The 22,194-nt window shown below is 33.0% G+C and overlaps 1 protein-coding gene across 1 annotated transcript in view; it reads right to left on the bottom strand.

The window, feature by feature from the left end:
* Positions 1 to 702: 702 nt before the first annotated feature.
* LOC143071637 (matrilin-1-like) overlaps positions 703 to 22,194 on the bottom strand; it is a 125,033-nt gene continuing 103,541 nt past the window's right edge. The window contains exons 6-7 of the mRNA XM_076246492.1: positions 1,428 to 1,445; positions 703 to 1,025 (exon numbers count right to left, since the gene is read on the bottom strand). Of these exons, the coding sequence (XP_076102607.1) occupies positions 703 to 1,025; positions 1,428 to 1,445 (341 nt within the window). The remainder of the gene's footprint in view (positions 1,026 to 1,427; positions 1,446 to 22,194) is intronic.

Below are 22,194 nucleotides of genomic sequence, written 5' to 3'. Positions count from 1 at the left end.
ATATCAGTTTAACATGTCGCGTACTTTTTTTGGGAAATGTCGTTAAAGTTTGGCGGAAAGAATAATAATAATAATTAGAACAAATGTAGTAAGGTCTTTCCTTATAGAAAAAGGAAAGACCTTAAATATTAAATGAATGCATTTAAGTACCAATTTTCACAATTTCCATTTCAATTGAGTTTAATCCAAAGCTATTTATAAAATTGAAGGGTTGCTGTTGCTCAGGTGAAAACGTGTCAATAAGCATTGATTAGATGACGATGTACCTCACCTTTGTCTGCATAGTTTTGAAATATTTTAGATAACTGTGATCAAATCATGATGTGCTTACTTTAAAGTTGGTTAATATTTTAATGGTTTCTGATGTGAGTAATAAAGGTATAAAAAAATAACAATGATAACAGTTTGATTCAATAATTTGCATATTTTTCAAACTGGTATTGATTAATTTGCAGCTCTCCGTATTGAATTGTTCACCTTTATCTTTTTGAAATAGAGAAAAATATGGTCGAAATTAAAGCATTTTTCTTTATTTATTGGGTAAGAAAATCAACCAAGAGCAATTCAACGAATGTAATATGTCAGAGAATGATATCCAACCCCAAAAATATTTTTATTTAATACAATTGGAAATGACAATTAAAGTCAATTACACGATCATTTTGAAAATCAATTAGATCGTAGTTTGCTAAGAATATGTAACTATACTAGGCCTGAAGCTCTCGAAAAGGCTGTTGTGTGTAAATATTTAATAGCTCCTCCAGTATTTGTACCACCCCCTTCGTATTTGATTTTCATAATGGCATTCTTTACGTCGTCTTTATCCTGATATTTGTCTAGATTAAATTCTGCCCTTACTGGAGTATGAAATGTTAGAACTCCCAACTGGAATTTGTCTTTGTCTCTCCCGATATTTAGTCCACTAACAATATCAGAAATAAACGTCAAAGTGGTATTGAAGTTACTTGAACCAACACTTCCAGAATTATTAACGAGGACTATTATATCAGCACCAGCTTTGCAACCTTTTGAAAAGAGAAAAATTAATAAACTTAAGATGACAAATGTTCAAGCATACCACAATTAGGGTTGCAACTATCAAACTCCTAACAGTTTAACGTATATAATTATACTCTTTTAGAAGAGATAATTTATTCAAATACAATTCATTACATGTTTTGAAAAATCTAAACTCCTTTTGTATTATGTTAAAATCATTGCTTCCAAGGGCGCGTTTTAAAATGAAAATAAAATGTTGTACACGTTATTCCTGTCTTAATTTACCATCACCATGAACGGTCAAAAATAAAAATATGAAACCCGGGGTTGCATGAATACAGTATTCATCAAGTTTAAGCTTCCAGTTAGGTGTAAATAATTGGAACCTAAAACGTTTGTAATCATATAGATAAAAAGAAACTTCTTACCAATTATCGGGTCAAGATCTGAAACAGAATCATAATCATTAGAATTGTTATTATCATAATTTTTATTGTTGTTGTTTTTATTATATTAGTATTGATTTTGTTATATAATGTTTTACTGTTGTATTTTTATTGAATAACTTTTGCATGAGCGTTAACATCATCTTTAACAGCTTAATGTATACATAAAAAAGCATATTCGTGCAACATGCATATACTGTATTTAAACTAAAGGTGAAACGATGTTTAAACTATTGAAAAACTTTGTGTTAATTATGGTGAATATGTTCAATGATACAGGTTTTAGTAAGCACAACATAGGGATGTAATCTTTTGATATTTATCAATGACATAATTGTATGCACTTTCAATTCAACGAAAAATCTAATAATATTAATTTTATGTATATTAACATACAATGACATGTTTCTGAGGCTAATCTGCTTTCAATTGACTGCAACGCTTTGAAATCGTGGACACTGAACTAAAAAATATTGTCTGGATCATTTGTTACTCCTTTCAGTTCTACAGTATTGATACTACTACCTATTCCAATAGCAAACAACTCAATCCCCTTCTTTCTGGCGGCGTTGGCAGCAGCTATTGTTGAAAATTGAGAATTCGATCTGCCATCTGTTAATATGATGCCAATCTTCGGAACAGTTGACCGGCTACCTGATAATCAGAAAAAAAGTTTTAATGTTTTAGTTTTGAATTACATTGTTTTAAGTTCATACTCTTCTTATGTTTACAATACTAGTATTCAATGATTTACATGTATGTCTGTTTGCCAATGTTATCAGTTCTTTATTTTTAGAGGACTTTTTAAACCTACTGAGTATTTAATATTAAAAAAAAAACCTACGCTTTCTTATATTATCATGTAGCTGGGTCGAATAGAATTTACGTGATGACTAAAGTATGATGCGATATGCGACCAAAGCTTACGCACACCACTAGAGTTTTGCAAAAAAAATTAAGGCAATAAATTCCTTCCAAAACGGGTGTGAAGTAAAGTAAAGTAGAATGAAATAATTGTTTGGGCCAATTAAAAGACGTACCTGAAACCATTATTTTTTTAAACAGAAAATAAATGAAGTTTCTAAACTCTTATCATTAATAAGTTCATTACCATGTGACGGCGAAAAACTGCTGCTTATCAAATGATGTATCGCCCGGTTTGTAGCTGTCCCACCATTAGTAAAGAAAATTCGTTTCACAGCATCCATCAATTGTGTCTTTGATTGGTAAGAGTTCAACCTTATGCCTGTAGAGGCGGAATTAGCATAGATATCAACCCCAACCTGAACATCATTTTTACCAATAGTAAAAATATTGATGACATCTTGCACAAACTTCAGCATACTTTTCCAGTTTGATGTTCCTACACTGCCAGATGAATCTAGTACACATACTATATTTCCCGTCTTCCCACATCCTAGGGTTAATAAAACAGAAAATTAGGAAATTAAGATATGACATGACATATTTTGATATATAACACTCCGAGAACCATTCAATTGGCAATTCATCGTGAAAAAGAAAATGTTTTTGATATAAAAATGCCAAGAAAAATACATAAAATATTTACAATTTCATTAATTAAGGCAGATTTCTATTGCAATCTTAGATTGTAAATTAGATTGTAAATTACACAAATTTTTAGAGAGGAATATAATACATTTGTAAGACTTTTCATTTGAATAAAGAGAATTATGTCTCTTTTAACTTTGAATTTTTTTGAAAAACTAAGGATTTTCTTATCCCAGGAATAGATTACCTTAGCCGTATTTGGCACAACTTTTTGGAATTTTGAGTCCTCAATGCTCTTCAACTTTGTACTTGTTTGTCTTTACAACTATTTTGATCTGAGCGTTACTGATGAGTCTTATGTAGACGAAACGCGCGTCTGGCGTAATAAATTATAATCCTGGTACCTTTGATAACTATTAACGATTTTAAAAAAATACAGGTCATATTTTGTATGATTCCTTTTTTTTCAATTGTGTCACATTAGGAAAATAACTCAAAAAATCCTACATGTAATAAGAAATTTGGTAGTAATTTACGTGTTTGGCTAAGTAGCAAGAAAACGAGTCGCGTTTAATGCACATTATAATATTTATGTTCTCATATTTCATCTTAACATAATATCGTTTAGTATATTTTTTCTATCACACACAATTGCTTTTTCAAGTATAATCTATACAAAAATTTTACAATTTTGCACAATATGTAGCGTGACTCATACTTCATATTATATTTATGAAAAAAGCATAACATAAATTCAATCGGCTAACTAGACCATTTCTATCGATTTTAATTTAGATCTACCATTGGCCCTGATCTACCTTTATCAAAGGAACATTGCAGTTATCTCCTGAATATTTCAAAAGAAAAGACAATCGATCAAAATTAAGAAAACGAAAAAAAGTACAGTGAAAAATATAGATACGAAGGTAAAACAGGTTAATAGTGTTAATCTCTCCCTTAATCTTAACAAACAAATCTAAGTTTCATAGAACTCCGTATGTGTATTATTTTTCTAATTTTTGTAATTTTCGGAATCTGTTAATATGCATTGTGTTCTTTTAACGTATGATGTGCAATGATTCTGACATGAATAAGTATATGCATTGAAGCTTTGTGAAATATGTATTTCCCTGTGTACAATTTCTACCACTAAATCTTATAAAATACTATATATATACTATATGAATACTTTTATGCATTTCTAGGATTTTTAATTCAAATTATAAGTTCTTTCAAAAAGGATATTTCGATAAACTATGTATGTTTTACTTGAAATCAGTGATTTTTCCAATCGTGTACTAAACTTTTGGATAACAATATTCCTGGGTTAAAACCACGAAGCCAGGTTAAATCTGCAGCATTTAACCAACGATTTAAAGAAGGGATTTTAACCACAAGATAAACATAAACAAAAATCTAGTGTTAAATGTTAACCATTGTGTATGATATTAAACCAGATATTTATATCGAAACAAAAGATAAAGAACCGGTTCTAGGGAGCTAATTCATAAAGTCTACGTTAAAAACGCATCCGTTAACTTAACGCATACCTTACGAATGACAGGTAAGTGTAAAATAAATGCAGGCGACAACTGTTCCCGGGTACATAAAGTAAGAAATGATTACAGATTATCAGTTTCCATTTACAGGAAGGGTAAGCAGCCTTTCTTTCATTTCATTCTATAACATTTAAAATACTCAAAAATGATTCAGTCAAAAGCAAAAAAAGCTATATATTTTGAAAACATAATAATCAAAGCGTCAGTCTAGAAGAAAAAACATGAAGAGACACACTAGGGGATAGTAACAAGCATAAATGAATAAAGTCCTTTCAAAAACGTTTTATCCATATACATGTAATTCTTTTCGAAAAGATGAAAGAGAAAAGAAACCTAAAAACCCCACTTCTAACTTCTACCAAACGTTAAATTGTATATTTGGTTCATTGAGTTGGTGCATGAATATATATTTTGGTTAACACACAAGATAAGATACAAATATATCTTATAATCATTCAAATAAAGGTTTTGTGTATATTATTATATTTTAAAATGTCGCCGCCATCTTGTAAATATTGGTTACAAAAATAAGTTCTGTCGACGTCGTCTATCGAAAAATAAATAACGTCTAGAGCAACTACCAGAAGCCATCTCAGCCACTTGTAACAATGTATGGACACATTCACTAATATTCCAATAGTTTAAAAATTATGATTTCATAAATGCTCTATACGACTTATACAGGCTGTTCTAGCGTTTTACTTTTGCAGCAAATATCAAATACATGTATACAGTTAACCAAAAAAAAGAAAATATCATCGGTCCCTGTTTTGTGCCATGGTAAGAGAAGAAATTTTGCCGTTTTGTTTTGTTAACTTTTCATTACTTATTGAAACTCAAACAGAGGAATCATCCGTGCGGAAGAGATTTTTTGTCTTAAAGTTTGCAATTCCATTATAAGGCAGTGCTTTTTGTGGTCAATGGTAACCCTAGTCCAAAATCAGTGTTGGTGTTGTAATATGTATTCAATTTCTCTATGATTTTAACCTATGATAGCTTGTATTATATTCTATAAACTGTTTGCTGTAACTGCATACCACTATATCATATTATGTTTTAATTTTATATTTGAATATGGAGAAGACTTAGTGATTTACCTGTGTCTAATCCAATTTGCTTTGATTCAACAAATAAATAATATTTAATTTGACTCTTTGTAAAGCTAACACCAACCGATTGTATTTAAGCAATTGTGATCTATATAGAATAAAATCAACAATATTGTGGTGCTGAACACCAATATACAGTACTGAACCAGTCCATGTTTTATATGTGCCTTATCATGTATCCGTGACGTAGTACACAGAACACAGATTCCGAACTCTTCACCTTAACCACATGTATTGACATTATTGATTGCATTGATTATTTCTATTATTACTGTATTTTATGTATAATTGCTGTATCACCTGAATAAACCCTGGTGAGTTTCATATATATTGTTCTTATATTATTAATTATATGCTCAGATCACAACATTGGCGTCGTCGACATCTCGAATCTGTTGATTTTGAAACTACCGCTTCTACACGGTACGTTTCACACCATTTGCACTAAATCATTGCAAATTATAGCAAGGCTATATTTTAAATTAAAACCTCCATCAATTTTGGAAAGTTTTATTTCTTTTTCAGGCAGTACTACACATCATATTCACTGTTTGAAATTTATGCTTGTCTAGTTTCTCGTTTTAGTGAGTCGCCATTTTGAATAGCCATTAGCTGTATCTTGTCCAAAATGAGCAGGACGGAAGTTGGACTTCTGCGTATGCTCTGACAAAACTACAGTACAGGCATCGTGGTTAATGACAAACACCGTGTCGTGCACAACTACAGTACAGGCATCGTGGTTGATGACAAACACCGTTTCGTGCACAAATACAGTACAGGCATCGTGGTTGATGACAAACACCGTTTTGTGCACAAATAAAGTACAGGCATAGACAACATACTCACGAAACAGTTTACTAGTAGTTTGTAATAACAACCATAACAAACCATACAGTTTAACCAAATTTTTAGAATGTTAAAACCTATTATACTTATGGATGCCACCTTGGATCAACTTCAATCAGTTGAGGGTATAGACAATGAAATGGCCATACAGATACTTGAGGTTAGAGATGCCTCACATTTCATAGACCTTAATGCAGTGTACGGCATTACTGGTGTGCCAAAGTCAACTTTAAAGAAATATTTCATTGAACCTGGCATGTTATTCTTATAAAGGCAACAGTAGTATACCGCTGTTCAAACTCATAAATCCATGGACAAAAAACAAAATCGGGGTAACAAACTAAAACTGAGGGAAACGCATTAAATATAAGAGGAGAACAACGACACAACACTACAATGTAACACACACAGAAACGGATCAAGCATCAGACAAAATCCCACGAGAATAACAAATATAACATCAAAACCAAATACATGAATTTGGGATAGACAAGTACCGTGACACGTCTTATCACAATGTGAATTATCACTCAAAAATAAGAGAAAACAAACGACACAACGTTGAAATGTAACACACACAGAAACAAACTATAATATAACAATGGCCATATTCCTGACTTGGTACAGGACATTTTTAAAGGAAAAAATGGTAGGTTGAACCTGGTTTTGTGGCATGCCAAACCTCGCTCTTTTATAGCCATGTGAAATATAACATTAAAATGACAACTCAACACCACAGGACTACAATATAAATAAAATGGAGAACACAATTGACAAAGAAACACACGAACAACAGCCAACAAAAGGCAACAAATTCAAAATTATAATACGCCAGAAGTGCATTTTGTCCACACAAGATCTACTAGTGACGCCCAGATACAAAAGTTTGAAAGCCGAAACAAGCACAAAGTCGAACAGCATCGAGGACCAAAAGATCAAAAAAGTTGTGCCAAAAACGGCCAGGGTTTTCTGTTAGTTACCAGAACATCCCTATTATATACCAGAAACTGCACAATGAGATATCAGAAAGTAGATGGGAACTCAAGCAGGATATTTCTAATGTCACATCAGGACTCCATGAGGTAGACAAGAAAGCCTCCCAAATTGACAACATGACGGAGAAGTTTGATAATTTATGTGCTCGCATGACTAAAATGGAGCAAATTCAATTAATGGGGTCAACCATTCAGTTTAAAAACCCACTGCCATTATTGCAGGATGATCATCATGAACAGGCTGAACAATCAGAGAAGAAATTTGGTGCGTTTGGCGCGACAATTGATACTTTGATAGCCCAGAAAAATCAGCAGGCTGAGGAAAAATTTGGAACTAAAAGGTGTCACCAGTTAGTAAACCAACTGGACTTTCTAGTTTAGGTGAGTCTAACACTACCAACACAAGTCTACAGGACGATATGTATGCATCTGCAGCGTCCACTCTGAAAGTAAGTACTGCAACTGAAGCGGCTTACCTAAACCATGTGAAACCTAACACTGAAATCCATGTTGAACAAGGGCCCTCGGCTCCCCCGTTTGTTACTTCTAACATGGTGCCCGTTCAGTCAACTTTGGAAGTGAAGTCTGAACCAAGCTTCATTCACCATGGACAATTGGACAATCAGTCTAAAGAAGGACAGGGGCCTTTGGCCTCCACTTCGAATATTTCAACTAATGAAATACATAAAAATGTATCGCAGGGTTACACTGGACAGGGGACTTTGGCCCCATCGTAATTTTATAACCCAATCATAGTTCAAGGTTCCGCGATACCTAACAAGCCACCATTTTGGTCTTACAATGTTCCACCACCGGGAGTACAACAAAATAATGGATCGACTGCAGTTTTCCATCCAGGATCAAATAAAGACACTTCAAACATTCCTTCAATCCCAGTACATTGGAATACTCCAGTAGTTATGCCTTCCCATGTACAGTCTGTGAACAACACTTCTGATCAGACCAAAAGTGAAGCTACACAAGAAAGGCACAGAGGCAGAGGCAGAAAGCGCTGCCAGAGGGAATCCTCTTCATCAAGTGATGAACCGATAGACAGGGAATCATCCCGTTGGAAGGAGTCCCATGTTAGAGAACTAAGCAAAAGTTCACAACTGCCTAAGATGCCAGTCTTTACTGGTTCTGGTAAACCCTCATTGGGAAGCTTTTGACTACCAGTTTGAAAGAACTGTAAATCGCCGTAACTGGGATGACGCAAAGAAAACGTGCCGTTTTCTAGATTGTTTGTCTAAAGTTGCACTTGAATATGCCCGACGATCGCATATATCAAGATATGACGATTTGCGGAAATATATGAAAAGGCGATTTAGTAAGAAGGAGGAAGCTTCTGCAGCAAGAAGACAGCTACAGTACATCAGGCAGTTGGACGGAGAGACAATAGAGGAATACGCAGAGCGAGTTCATTTCTTGACAATGGATGGGTATTACCGAAGCAACAATGCCATCATTGATAAAATAGGTACTGAGGCGTCCCTGCGTGGATGTCAGGAGAAGGAGGCAGCCCGGATCGTTATAGAGAAAAAATCCAAGGACTATAAACGAATCACTGAAATGGATCAAGTCTTCATTAGCTAATCAGAAAGCCATTTATGGAGCCCGGAAGTCTTATTCTCAGTTATATACCCAACGACAAGTTACCTTTTCTGATGTTGGTAATTCTGATCATTCTCCGAGGCCCTCGGCCTTGCAATACAATCAGAGGTTTGATAAAGAAGATGGATCTTTAAAATCTAATATTGAAGACTTAGTGTCTATAATTGGTCAGTTATTAAAAGATAGAAGGAGTAACATATCTACAACCCAACCATTGTCACAATCAAATTTCCGGAGTCCTCTGAATTCACGTTTTCCGTCACCCCAAAGAAGACCTAAACCTTATGAAGAGCACCCCAACATATCACCATCTTTCCAGAGGATCTCGTCCTCGCATACACCAGAAGATCAATATTTAAACAAGACAGGGTGAGGTCATTAGGCTCACTTCTGACCCTCGAGAAAGAGAGCCTACAAGATCTCGTTATTAAGACTGTAGGTATATGTGGTCTGATATTTGCAGTAAATTATATATCAGTCCAGAATATAATTGATACTGCTGCTATATCTTTACTAAGCAGATCATGCAATTTAAACACTCCTGTAAATCGTGAACATGTACTTATTAAGGGAATTAGACCTCAACCAGTTAGTTGCAACTTTGTCACAAACACTACCATTTCAATTGGACATATCACTACGCATTTAGATGTGTGTATGATATATATGACCGAAACTAGACTTGATATTTTGAAAGCGTGCACTGCAGTATTGGACTTGGTGCACACATCTGATAACCGTAAAATACATGGAAAGGAAGTCTTCCAACAGAGATCTTCAGGGGCCCCAGGTCCCACATAATCCTCTGTTACTGCATCTATTTCAGCAGCAATTGACCATAAATTCATCATTTCATATAGAAGTCGACCACATCAGTGTTTTGTGTGTGGATTAGTAACACAGGTAAAAATGGGTTGACACGTCTTAAAGACAACTTTGTCATGGTATTTTGAACCACACACGACCTCCTGGAGCTGTAAAGTTCGGACAGGTCCTTTGACCCACCAACATGCAGTTGAACATAGAGAAGAACGTTCCGCATTTGACGAAGACCATATACTTCGTTGGTGCCAGCTTATAGTGGATTCACTCCATCAAATTAGCACAATACTATTAGAATATTCCACTCTTGAAGATCTCTTGCATTACATTTTACAGAGAGAACTTTACACTTTCATGAAGTACCAATCGTAACCTCAAGAATTTCCGTTCGTACGCTGTCACGTAAACTACCCGTGGAACCTATCAGTGATTGCCATTGCCTTGAGTTGTTTTATGAATATTCCGTCTTCTGTGTTAATGTTAACAGTTAATGACAGTGTATAACATATCTTTTAGATTCCAAACTAAGGATGTATACCAATATAATAGTTTCCGTCGTCTTACTCATTATCTTGTTATTTCGTTTATAAAATTGCGTTACTTTGTCGAACTATATAATATACCGTATTATATTATGTTTCCAGAGAGGAAAAAACATATCTTATTCTTAACTCTATTTATTTTGTGTATTTTATGAACTTTGAAACTTAACTGGTATCTAACATGTTTAAAGGAATATAGAACTTTTATGATGTGGATTTATTCATGAACTTTTGTGCAACTGTATGTGTAAAATGATACCACGTTTATTCCAAAATTACTATATGGATAACTTTCACAGACAGTGCGTTATTTCTAGTCGTTTTGTTTACCCCTGGTCTGGTTCTACTGAGATGGGGCGATTGTGGTGCTGAACACCAATATACAGTACTGAACCAGTCCATGTTTTATATGTGCCTTATCATGTATCCGTGACGTAGTACATTTTACACAGAACACAGATTCCGAACTCTTCACCTTAACCACATGTATTGACATTATTGATTGCATTAATTATTTCTATTATTACTGTATTTTATGTATAATTGCTGTATCACCTGAATAAACCCTGGTGAGTTTCATATATATTGTTCTTATATTATTAATTATATGCTCGGATCACAACAATATTAACATTTTCATGTAGCTTATAGTTTACATACTATTTTTAAAAATACAACGAAGACAATGTAAAGAAAATACTAATAATTTGAAAATATTATTTTTTAAATAAACTAGATCCTGATAAAAAAAATTAAACAATGTTTACACGAAAAAAGAAGGTATATCAGATCTTTTTGTGAAAATGCATTTGTCATGTTTGTGGATGTATGTGTAATTTAACAATAATTTAAAAAGTTCAGCTCTTGTCTACAATAATATGGTATAAACAATAATTATTTATTTTTAGCAATCCAATATTTCAAATGATCTCTGAAAACTTAGGATTCTGTGCAAAGGGAGGCGAACCAAATTCATAATATCTAAAGTGTCATATCCCCAGCTGATGGTGCTATAAGGTATATTGTCACGCGGGTGAATGATATAGTTTAAGACCTTGCTGTCAAAATCTGCTAGAGTAATGATGTTACTAAGAAAAGTTGTATTTATTTCTATCAAATATAATATCTTGAAAAAGTCCCAAGACATTTCGGGTAGTCACTTAGAGCTCTTTAGACTCTAAGCAGTAACAGCACACAAGCATAACATAGAAAATCTAGATGTGGGATTAAATAACAAATAAAATAATGGAGAATAATACATTGGAAACCTGCAAAACACCAGAAGAGTCATTAGAGAAGTTTTGCAAAGAATCTGACTTAAATGCAGTTTGGCCCTTTAAATGTATGTGTTTAATATTTGTATAACTTATTTATCGTACCCTAGTCTTACATCATCAAGAATTACAAGAACACGTATATTCATATGATACAAATTAACGACTACATCAAATATTGTAATAACTGGCCAAACGGGTGTCTTGTTACTTTGCTGCCACCACCTGTGTTTACAGGTACACAGGGGACCTTAATAGACTAGAATAAGCTAGTCTAAAACAGAGAATGGTTTAAACACGTGTGTACTTTATATTACTAGACCAACAGGGTTAAAATACTTCTGACACATTAACTTCACTTTATATTTAACAAGAAACTCAAATAGGGAGAACAATAGCGGTAGGGAATATTCAATTACGTAATAGTCTGTGTATCTAAACGCACTTTCTATCGTGTAGTTTATAGAACAGCATGACACTGTAAAATAGAGGCTGCACCTCTAACTTGGAATCACATATAAACTAACACTCAAGAAGTGGAAACTTTCAAGACAGTACCATCAGAATATTCTACAAATGAATATTATCTATCTGACAATCGAATAGTCTCTTGTCTCGGTCTAACAAGAAGATCTATTCTTTCACGAGACAGTGTAATGACAACAACCACAGACCAGTTGGACAACTATGGCGTACTATGCGTTTTCAGCAAGGAAAAGTAAGATAATTATGAGCATAAAGATGTATTATCAGTAAATTCATGAATGGTTCAGTAAACAATATTACACAGTTTTTATATAAATTATTTGTCACAGTGTTTAATCAACTATTAAATATGCTACAACATTATCATATATCGTATCTATGCCATCTTCTAATGAATCATTCATTAAAAATAATAGTACTTTGTTATATTATCTAATAGAATTCAGCCTCCTGGAGTAAGCACAGGTAGACAAACTGCAATCACTGAGATTGAGAGTAGTTAAAAAGTGAAGTTTAGTTATTCTAGCTTCTTGCAATTTTTAGCTTAACAAATATACAGGATTTACAAATATTCTCTCTGAATGCTTGAAAATCCCAGCAAACAGGATAATTAACAAACTGTCCTTAACAAAATGGGAGGGGAAAAGGGGAATGGGGAAGGCACGTAACTTTAATCCGTTTACCTCAAAGAAACAGGTTAGCAAATGAAAACTAGCCTGAATAAATAGACTCGCTATTTATATTTACAATTATATTAAATCCATTTTTGATTTTGATCTAAGTTCTAAAATACTAAGACTTATAATGAACAGAAAACGTCCAAGTGTTCTAAACTGCAGTAAAACTACTTAAAATCTCATGAAATACATGATAAAAATATGCTAAACTTCAGCGAATATTGAATATTCGACAGTATAAACTGATCGAAAATCTGGCAACCTATCTATAGGTCTGACTAAGGAGGAAGAGCCCCTGACAAACAGGTGCAAGCTTTATATACCCGACGGAGCTATCGGGGTAACGAACGATTCTTAACTGAGGAACGAACGGGCAACGAGGAACGGGCCTGACAAGTACGGAAAAGAATCCCCGATTGCTGGAATTAAGTACATTAGAACGTAAGCAATATGTTTACGGAACATAAATATCATCTTAGTACAATTTACAATCATAATCAATATCGTTTTAATACAATAATCTTGTAATAATCAATCTACGACCGCTATAGTATTCATATACTGTTTTACGATAGTGGTACATTAAGTTCACCTGAGGCTACACACAGTTCACCTAATTTGCATAATAATTACACTAAAATCATTGTGCCGGCAATGGCCATTCTGAAGTGAAAGTGAAAGTTAACTACATAAGTTATCTCAATTATACAACAATAAAAACGGCTGAACACTGGGTAAACGGAATGAATAGGACACTGAAAGTGAAAGCATAATGAATTGAATTAAAAATGTGAGAACCGGTGTCAAACTTTAAAATAGCCAAAATCGAATCATAGCCGATAACAGGTACTTGAATGAAAATATACATGTTTTCCAAGGAATTTCGCTTGGCCAAGTCATTACAATATTTGATAATAAGTGTCTGACATTGTTCTGTTTTGAACCAGTTCATATTGCTTTTGTGTTTTATATACATTTCCTGCCATTTCATTTTCATCAGATCGATTAAAAAAAATCTATCCAGTATAAAGTGTTTTTACTTAAAAGGTAAAAAAGAGAAATTGTAAATAAGAATCTCCAGCATACAGATCACTCATTTCTCCCGAGATGAATCTTTTTCTTTTTTCTTTTTTTTTTTTTTAATAACGTTTTTAACAATAACACTGGTAGTGCAAAAGCAATTACAAACGGTGATCTGATAAGAATTCGCAGAGGCAATATAATTTAATGTACTAATTTTTTTTCTTCTAGTCCGTAAATTACAATACAGATATATGGTACGTCGGTAAATAACTATAATCGCGTCAGGATCAATTTTTCGTGCTTGTAAAGTTTGAATAAGTTCCACTTAACTATAATTCTTATATGATTTGCATATTAGGAAATAAGTTAACATGCCCTGTCGAGAGGGCTTTCGGTAGTGAATCTTGACGTTGTCATATTTGTTCGATAGATAACCGACAGAAACAATGACAGAACTACTTTTTGTCGCCAAAGTAAAAAAAAATGGCGGCGGTAAAAAAAAAAAGGATCAATGGGTTAGAAATATTTATTTTCACTTCGCTTTCATTGTCAAATTAAATAATATTTGATGTTGGATTATTTTTTTTTTTTGTGTTTAACGCCGAATTTTAAGCACAGCATTTAGGTTATTTCGTAGAGGCCAGTTTTTATTGGTGGAGGAAGCCGGAGTGCTGCGAGAAATTCACCGACCTTCGATAGGAAAAATAATATAATAATCACAAAAAAAAACATTTTTTGAAAGAAAATAAGTGACTTTTTTAAATAATTTTTAAAGATAGTCCATTTCATGTAGTTTTATTGATTATGCGTTTACTAAATAATATATTCATGCGCCAGGTCAATTCAATGTCAAAAATATACAATTCATGTGGGATAAAGGATACGAAATAAGAAATTTTCCATATTTGAAGAACTATATGACTCTATACGCATTTTTAAAGTAATTTATTGGTGTATGAACTGGACCAAGTCACTCAAAAACATATCATTTAAGTCTTTCGGACTTTTATTTGTTCTTGGGCGAATTTGTCTAGTTAATACACCAATAAAATTCCTTCAAAAACTGATTTAAGGTTCCACTAAAGTCAAAATATAGGACACTTCATAAACATCTAAACTTTGCCTGTAATATTCAACCTATAATGAATAAAGTTCTAAACTATGGGAACATATGTTCATGTAAACATACTTAACATATACACACTGTCAAAATTGTAAATAAACTTGAATGTTTTATGTTGTGGCCAAACCGGTTTTGAGGGTGAACACTTAATTTTCCAAAAAATCTGGAGGCTTGAGAGATGTCTAAATTCGTTAAAAATTGGTATGAATGAATACTGTAACACACAATGCAGTACAAGCTAATGTTGATTTTTTAAGAAAATGTATTGATTTACGAGTTTCAGCTAAATTCATGTATCTAAATGAACGAATATCAAAGATACAATACAGAAATTGGACAAAAATGTCATTGCAACTAATTTATTTGACAAATAAACACTAGCTTGTACTGCAATGCATGTAATAGTATTCGCCTATACCAATTTTATACAAATTAAGTCATCTCACAGGCCTCCAGATTTTTTGGAAAATTTAGTGTTCACCCTCAAAACCGGTTTGGCCACAACATTAAAAATTCAAGTTTATTTACAATTTGACAGTGTGTATATGTTAAGTATGTTTAAATGAACATTTGTTCCCATAGTTTAGGACTTTATTCATTATAGGTAGAAAAATACAGGCAAAGTTTAGATATTTCTGCAGTGTCCTATATTTTGACTTTAGTGGAACCTTAATCCTATAATATTTATGTCAGTCTTATTCGGTTTTAATGACAAATTTATGTTATATAATCATACTGATTCTTCTTTAGACAAATATTGTAGTGAGGAAAAAACGAGCTTTAATAACAATAGTTTTTTTACAAGTCAAGTGTAAAAGAGCCATTGATATTAAAATATATGAATAATATAAAAAGCTTTCAAAGATCTGCAGTCAAAACCACATTTTCTCAATGTCAAAAGAAACCGCAATATTTCGACTAAAAAACTAACGACATTCCTCACGATGAACAGGTACATGAACATTTAGTGAAATCAAATAATTGTGTTTGAGTACTTTAACCTGTATTTTTACTTCATATGTCATTTGTCAATTTCAATGAGACAGTGGCAATAAATACAAAACATATTAAGTATATAGTTGTCTATTTCAATAGTCCAAAAATAGTAGTTAAAAAATTAACAGGAGCTTAAAATGATTTCTTAGCATCGGTGAATTCCTAAATGACTAATCAAAACATATTTCGATAATATAAAATGACATTGACGCGACTCTTGACTTCCAACATGAATATTCGCATTCGAGGGGTAAATCTAGGTTTTAAAATCTCAATCGATTCCCTTAAATCTGGGTATGTGATGGATACTCTCATACTTTTAACTTGAAAATGATCCACGATACATGATCTTAAAAGAGGGAAGAAAGATACCAGAGGTACAGTCAAACTCATTTATCTAAAAATAAACTGACAACACCATGGCTTACACAGAAAAAGACAATTAGACAAATAATAGTACACAAAACATAACATAGAAAACTAGAGACTAAGCAATATGAACTCAACCAAAAACTGGGGGTGATCTCAGGTGCTCAAGAAGGTAAGCATATCCTGCTCAACATGTGACACCCGTCGTATTGCTTAAACTTAAATGTCAATATGACAGAAACCAGTACTCATCTTACTATCGGGTTGACTCATTAGAGAAGCCCAAATCAAAAGTAATATGATAAAGAGACAACAACTGAAATTACAGGCTTCTGACTTTGGATCAGCACATATAGAATTAGACGAGGTTAAACATGGAGGCAATGCATTAAACATATTTTCAGATCTCAACTCTTCCTACTGAATCTTGGTCTGTTAAAAATAAGCCGATTCTATAATAATAAATGTTCACAACAAGTTATTGAAGGGTTAAATTATAGCAAACATGTCTTACCGCGCACCATTATGTATGGCTTGTCGAAATTCTTGGGACTGTTATTTAGAGGTTGCCATTTGTTGTTGTATATCATATTTGTTTTTCGTTAAAAAAATTTGTACATTCTTCAGTCCGCTAGTTTTCTACGTCGAATATGATGGATTGGGCATGCGTATCAAAGCTTAGTCTTTGTTATCTGTTTGTGTGTGTGTTTGTTTCATCCTTATTGTATATAATTCATTAAAGATATAGAACTGCATTTTGTAATTTGAATAACAGAAATCCATTAGGAAAAAAAGGAATGCATGATTATGTTTGTTCAGCAATAAAACTGTGAACGATAAATATTTACCTCCATTAAAGCTTGATTTAGATTAAGTCAACATAATTCCTGATAAAGTCAAATACCTTCTGATGCTGTCCTGCATCACGTATATAAGACTGTCTGAACAGTTTTCTGCGCATATGGCCTTGTTAGTGTATCACTCTAAAATGCTACCAAAATCAGAAAATTTAATTGTAATTTCAATCTATATTTTGCTGTTTGTCGCTACATTTTCAGGGACAGAAATTTCTGGATACGAGGATGCTCAAAATTTGCACGCGCTCTTATTGGAAAATTATTCCAGGATACTGACGCCACGTTTTAATCAAAGTGAGCCTGTCGATGTTACCTTAGATTTATTTCTAAACTCCGTTATTGATTTTCATCCTGTGTCTGGAATCATGACATTTAGTGCAGCTTTCATAATTAGATGGAAAGACGAAATCATTGAATCGAGATGGCGAAACTCCAGTTACGTAGATATAAATGATACAAACATTGGTATGCACCATGTATGGCTTCCAAAGATATATATTCGAAACATAGCAAATATTGCCTCGATCTACCAGTTTCTTAGTACATTAGATAGTGAAATGTCATACGTTACTTATGACCGGTATGGTCAGGCAATCATGACGTGTTTAGTTGTCTTAAAGACCACTTGTAAGACGGATGTGACGTATTACCCATTAGATGTGCATACTTGTGATATTACTGTTGTGACCATTGATTCATTTCATGGAATTAATATAATAACAACTGAATCAGATGAAGCTATTGTGAATGAATATACGTATCCCAATTCTGAATGGACTATTTCATCATTTGTCACACATAATTGGGAAGATGACAGCTTTTCGGAAGTAAATTTTGCGGTTATTTTGCAAAGAAAACCTATATTTTTTGTAACAAATTTAGTGTTCCCAATCATGATCATAACTGTGGTGAATGGACTGTCATTTTTTGTGCCAATCGAATCTGGTGAACGATTGTCTTTTGGAACAAGTCTTTTGCTAATGTTAATTGTTTTTTTGACAACGGTTCTTGAAGTGTTACCATCAACAGATAATAAACTCTCTTATTTTAATATTTTCGTATTTTTAGAGTTGATATATAGTTGTTTAATAGTACTTGGTATAATTATAACTATCTTCCTGTATCATCGTTCGACTACGAAGAAAGTTCCGAATTTTCTTAAAAGAATTACTTTGATTGTTCTCAAAAGACACAAAACGCTCCAAATAGACTCAGATACCTTAGATACCATTTCAAACCTGAACACACCAAATACAGATAATACTAAAATGGTGGACATTTATGATCAAGAATATGAGAAAACTAATTCGGAAAACCATGAAAAAGCTGCGAAAGACGAAATAATGACACCGGAGATTAAATGGAGAGATGTTAGTATAGCTTTAGATAAAATTCTAAGATCGATAACAACGTTTTTCACTGCATGCCTAGTTTTAATCTTTGTTAGTTTTGATATATGGCTTAGAATCGTGTATGCAGAGTGACGAACTTGGCGCTGTAGTTTAACAATGAACTGAATGAAGATCTTAAACTTGATAAAACTGTAAATATAACTCCATATTTTATGTCTTTTGATTTAAAAGTAGGTACTTTGAATTCATTTAATACTCCTGTTGAATTGTAAATATATTTGAAATCTTTTTAGAGAAAGACAACAGTGTTTTGTAATGTATAATAAAGCGTTTTATATAAATTACAGTAAAAGAAAAACTGTTTGTCAATAGAACCTGTAGCGTCTTGTAGTTCATTTCGTGTCGTTTCAGTTTACAGGTAATTGATCTAGAGATAACGTTTATTTACATAATCTTTCAATATCCATTTTTAGTTGGTTCTTTACAATGTGCGTTTAATTGGTATGCATGCTAAATTAAAAAACAAATGTAAAATCTTTTGTTTTGATTAGAATGAAAATAACACATTGAAGATTGTCACACGTTACAAGAAAATATGTTTTGTGTGATGAGTACACATTTTTTTTTATGATAAATGATATATCATTGGAGCATACCGAACTCTAATCAAATTAGTTTGAGTTAAATAAATTAAGTATAGGGCAATATCTTCCATTCACTACAACAGTCCGAAAAAACCAATTTTGTACAAAATATGAATTTGTCTTAAATATGTACTTAAGATTCTAGACATTACTCGCGACTATCTTTTTCACTAATTGATTTTACTCGATGTATGTCTTGACCGTATAAACATTGTCCAAAAATTTCTCGACAGTCTAAAATAAAAGTCTTTATTATCTAGAGCAATTCTAGACTGTCTTAATTTGTCTTGATAAGTCTTGACACATTCTTGACAGTTTTACAGATGACTGAATATGTCTCGACACATTCCTGACGATCGTAAAGATGTTTTAACATGTCTCGACACTATCCCGACAGTATAAAGTTCGTCTCAACTGTATTTTAACATATTCCTGACAGTCTTTAACTTTTTCTTTTGCTGCTTTATACTAACTTTTATTACCGCTAGAATAAATTAAGAAGAAAAAGAAAATTGAGAAAGTAAATGGGGAATGTGTCAAAGCGACAACAACCCGACCATAGAGCAGACAACAGCCGAAGGCCACTAATGGGTCTTCAATGTAGCGAGAAACTCCCGCACCCGGAGGCGTCCTTCAGCTGGCCACTTCAAAAATATGTATACTAGTTTAGTAATAATGGTCGTCATACTAAACTCCGAATTATAAACAAGAAACTAAAATTAAAAATCATACAAGACTTACAAAGGCCAGAGGTTCCTGACTTGGGACAGGCGCAAAATTACGGCGGGGTGAAACATGTTTATGATATCTTAACCCTCCCCCTATACATCTAGCCAATGTAGAAAAGTAAACGCATAACAATACGCACATAAAAATTCAATTCAAGAGAAGTCCGAGTCCGATGTCAAATGATGTAACAAAAGAAAGTAAACAAAAGGACAATAATACATAAATAACAACAGACTACTAGCAGTTAACTGACATGCCAGCTCCAGACCTCAATTACACTGATTGAAAGATTATGTCTTCATCATATGAATATCAGGCACAATCTCTCCCGTTAGGAGTTTAGTATCATACCATCATAACATATATGAGAAGAACATAACCCGTGCCATGCCAACAACTGTTTTTTTTTAGTTCCGATGCAAAGACCCTATAAGTGAATCAATATTAAATAAAATTGAGAAAGGAAATGGGGAATGTGTCAAAGCGACAACAACCCGACCATAGAGCAGACAACAGCCGAAGGCCACCAATGGGTCTTGAAACAATGAAACACACAGTGAAACAATGTCAAATATAATAGGCAAAAGAATATGTAGTATGAGTGCTTATCTCCTTCCAAGTTATCATTTGTAACACTAGCACTAAATGGAATTAATTAAAGACAAAGGTTAAAACGTTTTATTAGGTACCAACCTTCACCCTTACCTAGATCAATAGTGTTACTTCACAAAATAGAAAGACATACTATAAAATATCAATTGAAATGGCTTAACTCAATCAAAAGACATATGAAAACAAACAAGTGAATATACATGTACGTATACGTATACACTGTACGAATGAAATTTGATCTATGACACTAATATGTTAATACAAATCAATAAAATATGGGGTGGGATAATAAACAATTTCAGAAATTCAACCATATTCTTGAACAAAACGCCGACATGTGCATGCTATAACGATGTAAACCTTGACCAAAATGCAACCATATTTATAACTGTTTATTTAGATTATAAAAGACCGACAAATGCAACTAAAACTAATCCTCGAATCGAAATTACATCGAAAATACCTCAGTATGAAAACAGAATGACAATGTACCGATACCGAAAAGAAAGTCGATGTAACTTTACAAACAAATTGATCATATCAGTTTATAAGAGGAAAACAAATGAACAACGGGAACAATGAGCTGCAATAAAACAGACGTCATTGCAACATACACAGAAACGAACTATTTAATAACAACTGCCATATTCTCGCATTGGTAAGAAAAAAATACTGAGTTTAACCTGGTTTTATGGCTAGCCAAACCTCCCGTTTATATGATAATATTTTAAAAAATATCACTAACATGGCAACACTACGTGAAACATCAAACATCTTGAAATAAAACACAAACACCGCTATAAAAAACATAGAAATAATGATGTGTTAAAAGGAAAAGATTGTTGATTTTTTTATGACGAAGAAAGTACATGTAAACAGAAGCAAACAAAAACAACACTTTTTCACCTGATACTAGTGGTTTCAAGAAGGTTTATCATTTACTGTACATAAAATGAAAGATGGAATATCTATTAAGAAACCATGAGAATTGTGACGTTCTAAATATACGACGACAAACTATTTTCGATGAAGGATTTTCAAGGTTATTGTGAACTGAAAGATGTCGCAATCTATTCGAAATGTTTAAATGTTCATAGTGACTATTGTGGTCAATCGAGGCCTACGGATTACGGTACTATACTGGTTGACGTGATGACCAGAATATTTCACATGTCTTTGTCGAAATTTAATTCTAAACATTCGAGGTTCAATTTTTCCGAAGGAAAGAAACACACTTCGCAATAATTGTTCCATCTTTTAAAACAATCTACAAATGTCGATTCACTACACAATGTACCACGTGTGCTGCTGAACTGAAAGATTGAAATATGTTCCGCAATATTTCGAACCCATACTTCATGTACATTCAAATGAGTCACAATGGATTTTATTGAATTCAGAATTAGTCCACCTTGTAGTTCATATTCCCTGTTAAAGCAAATGTTCTAGCAAAGGTATCAATTCAAAATCAAAATATTGAAATCGATGACAAAGTTCAAGAAAAGATAAAACATCTACTTTAATTGAATAATTTATGGTATTGGTTTGCTTATTGTTTAAGATAGTACAGCAATCTACATTTGATAACGTTAATGTCATTCTATTGCAGAG

This window comes from Mytilus galloprovincialis, chromosome 1 (assembly GCF_965363235.1).
Source record: "Mytilus galloprovincialis chromosome 1, xbMytGall1.hap1.1, whole genome shotgun sequence".
NCBI classification, from domain to species: Eukaryota; Metazoa; Mollusca; class Bivalvia; order Mytilida; family Mytilidae; genus Mytilus; species Mytilus galloprovincialis.
Note: the sequence above shows the minus strand (reverse complement) of the source record. Positions and strands in the feature narration are given on the sequence as shown.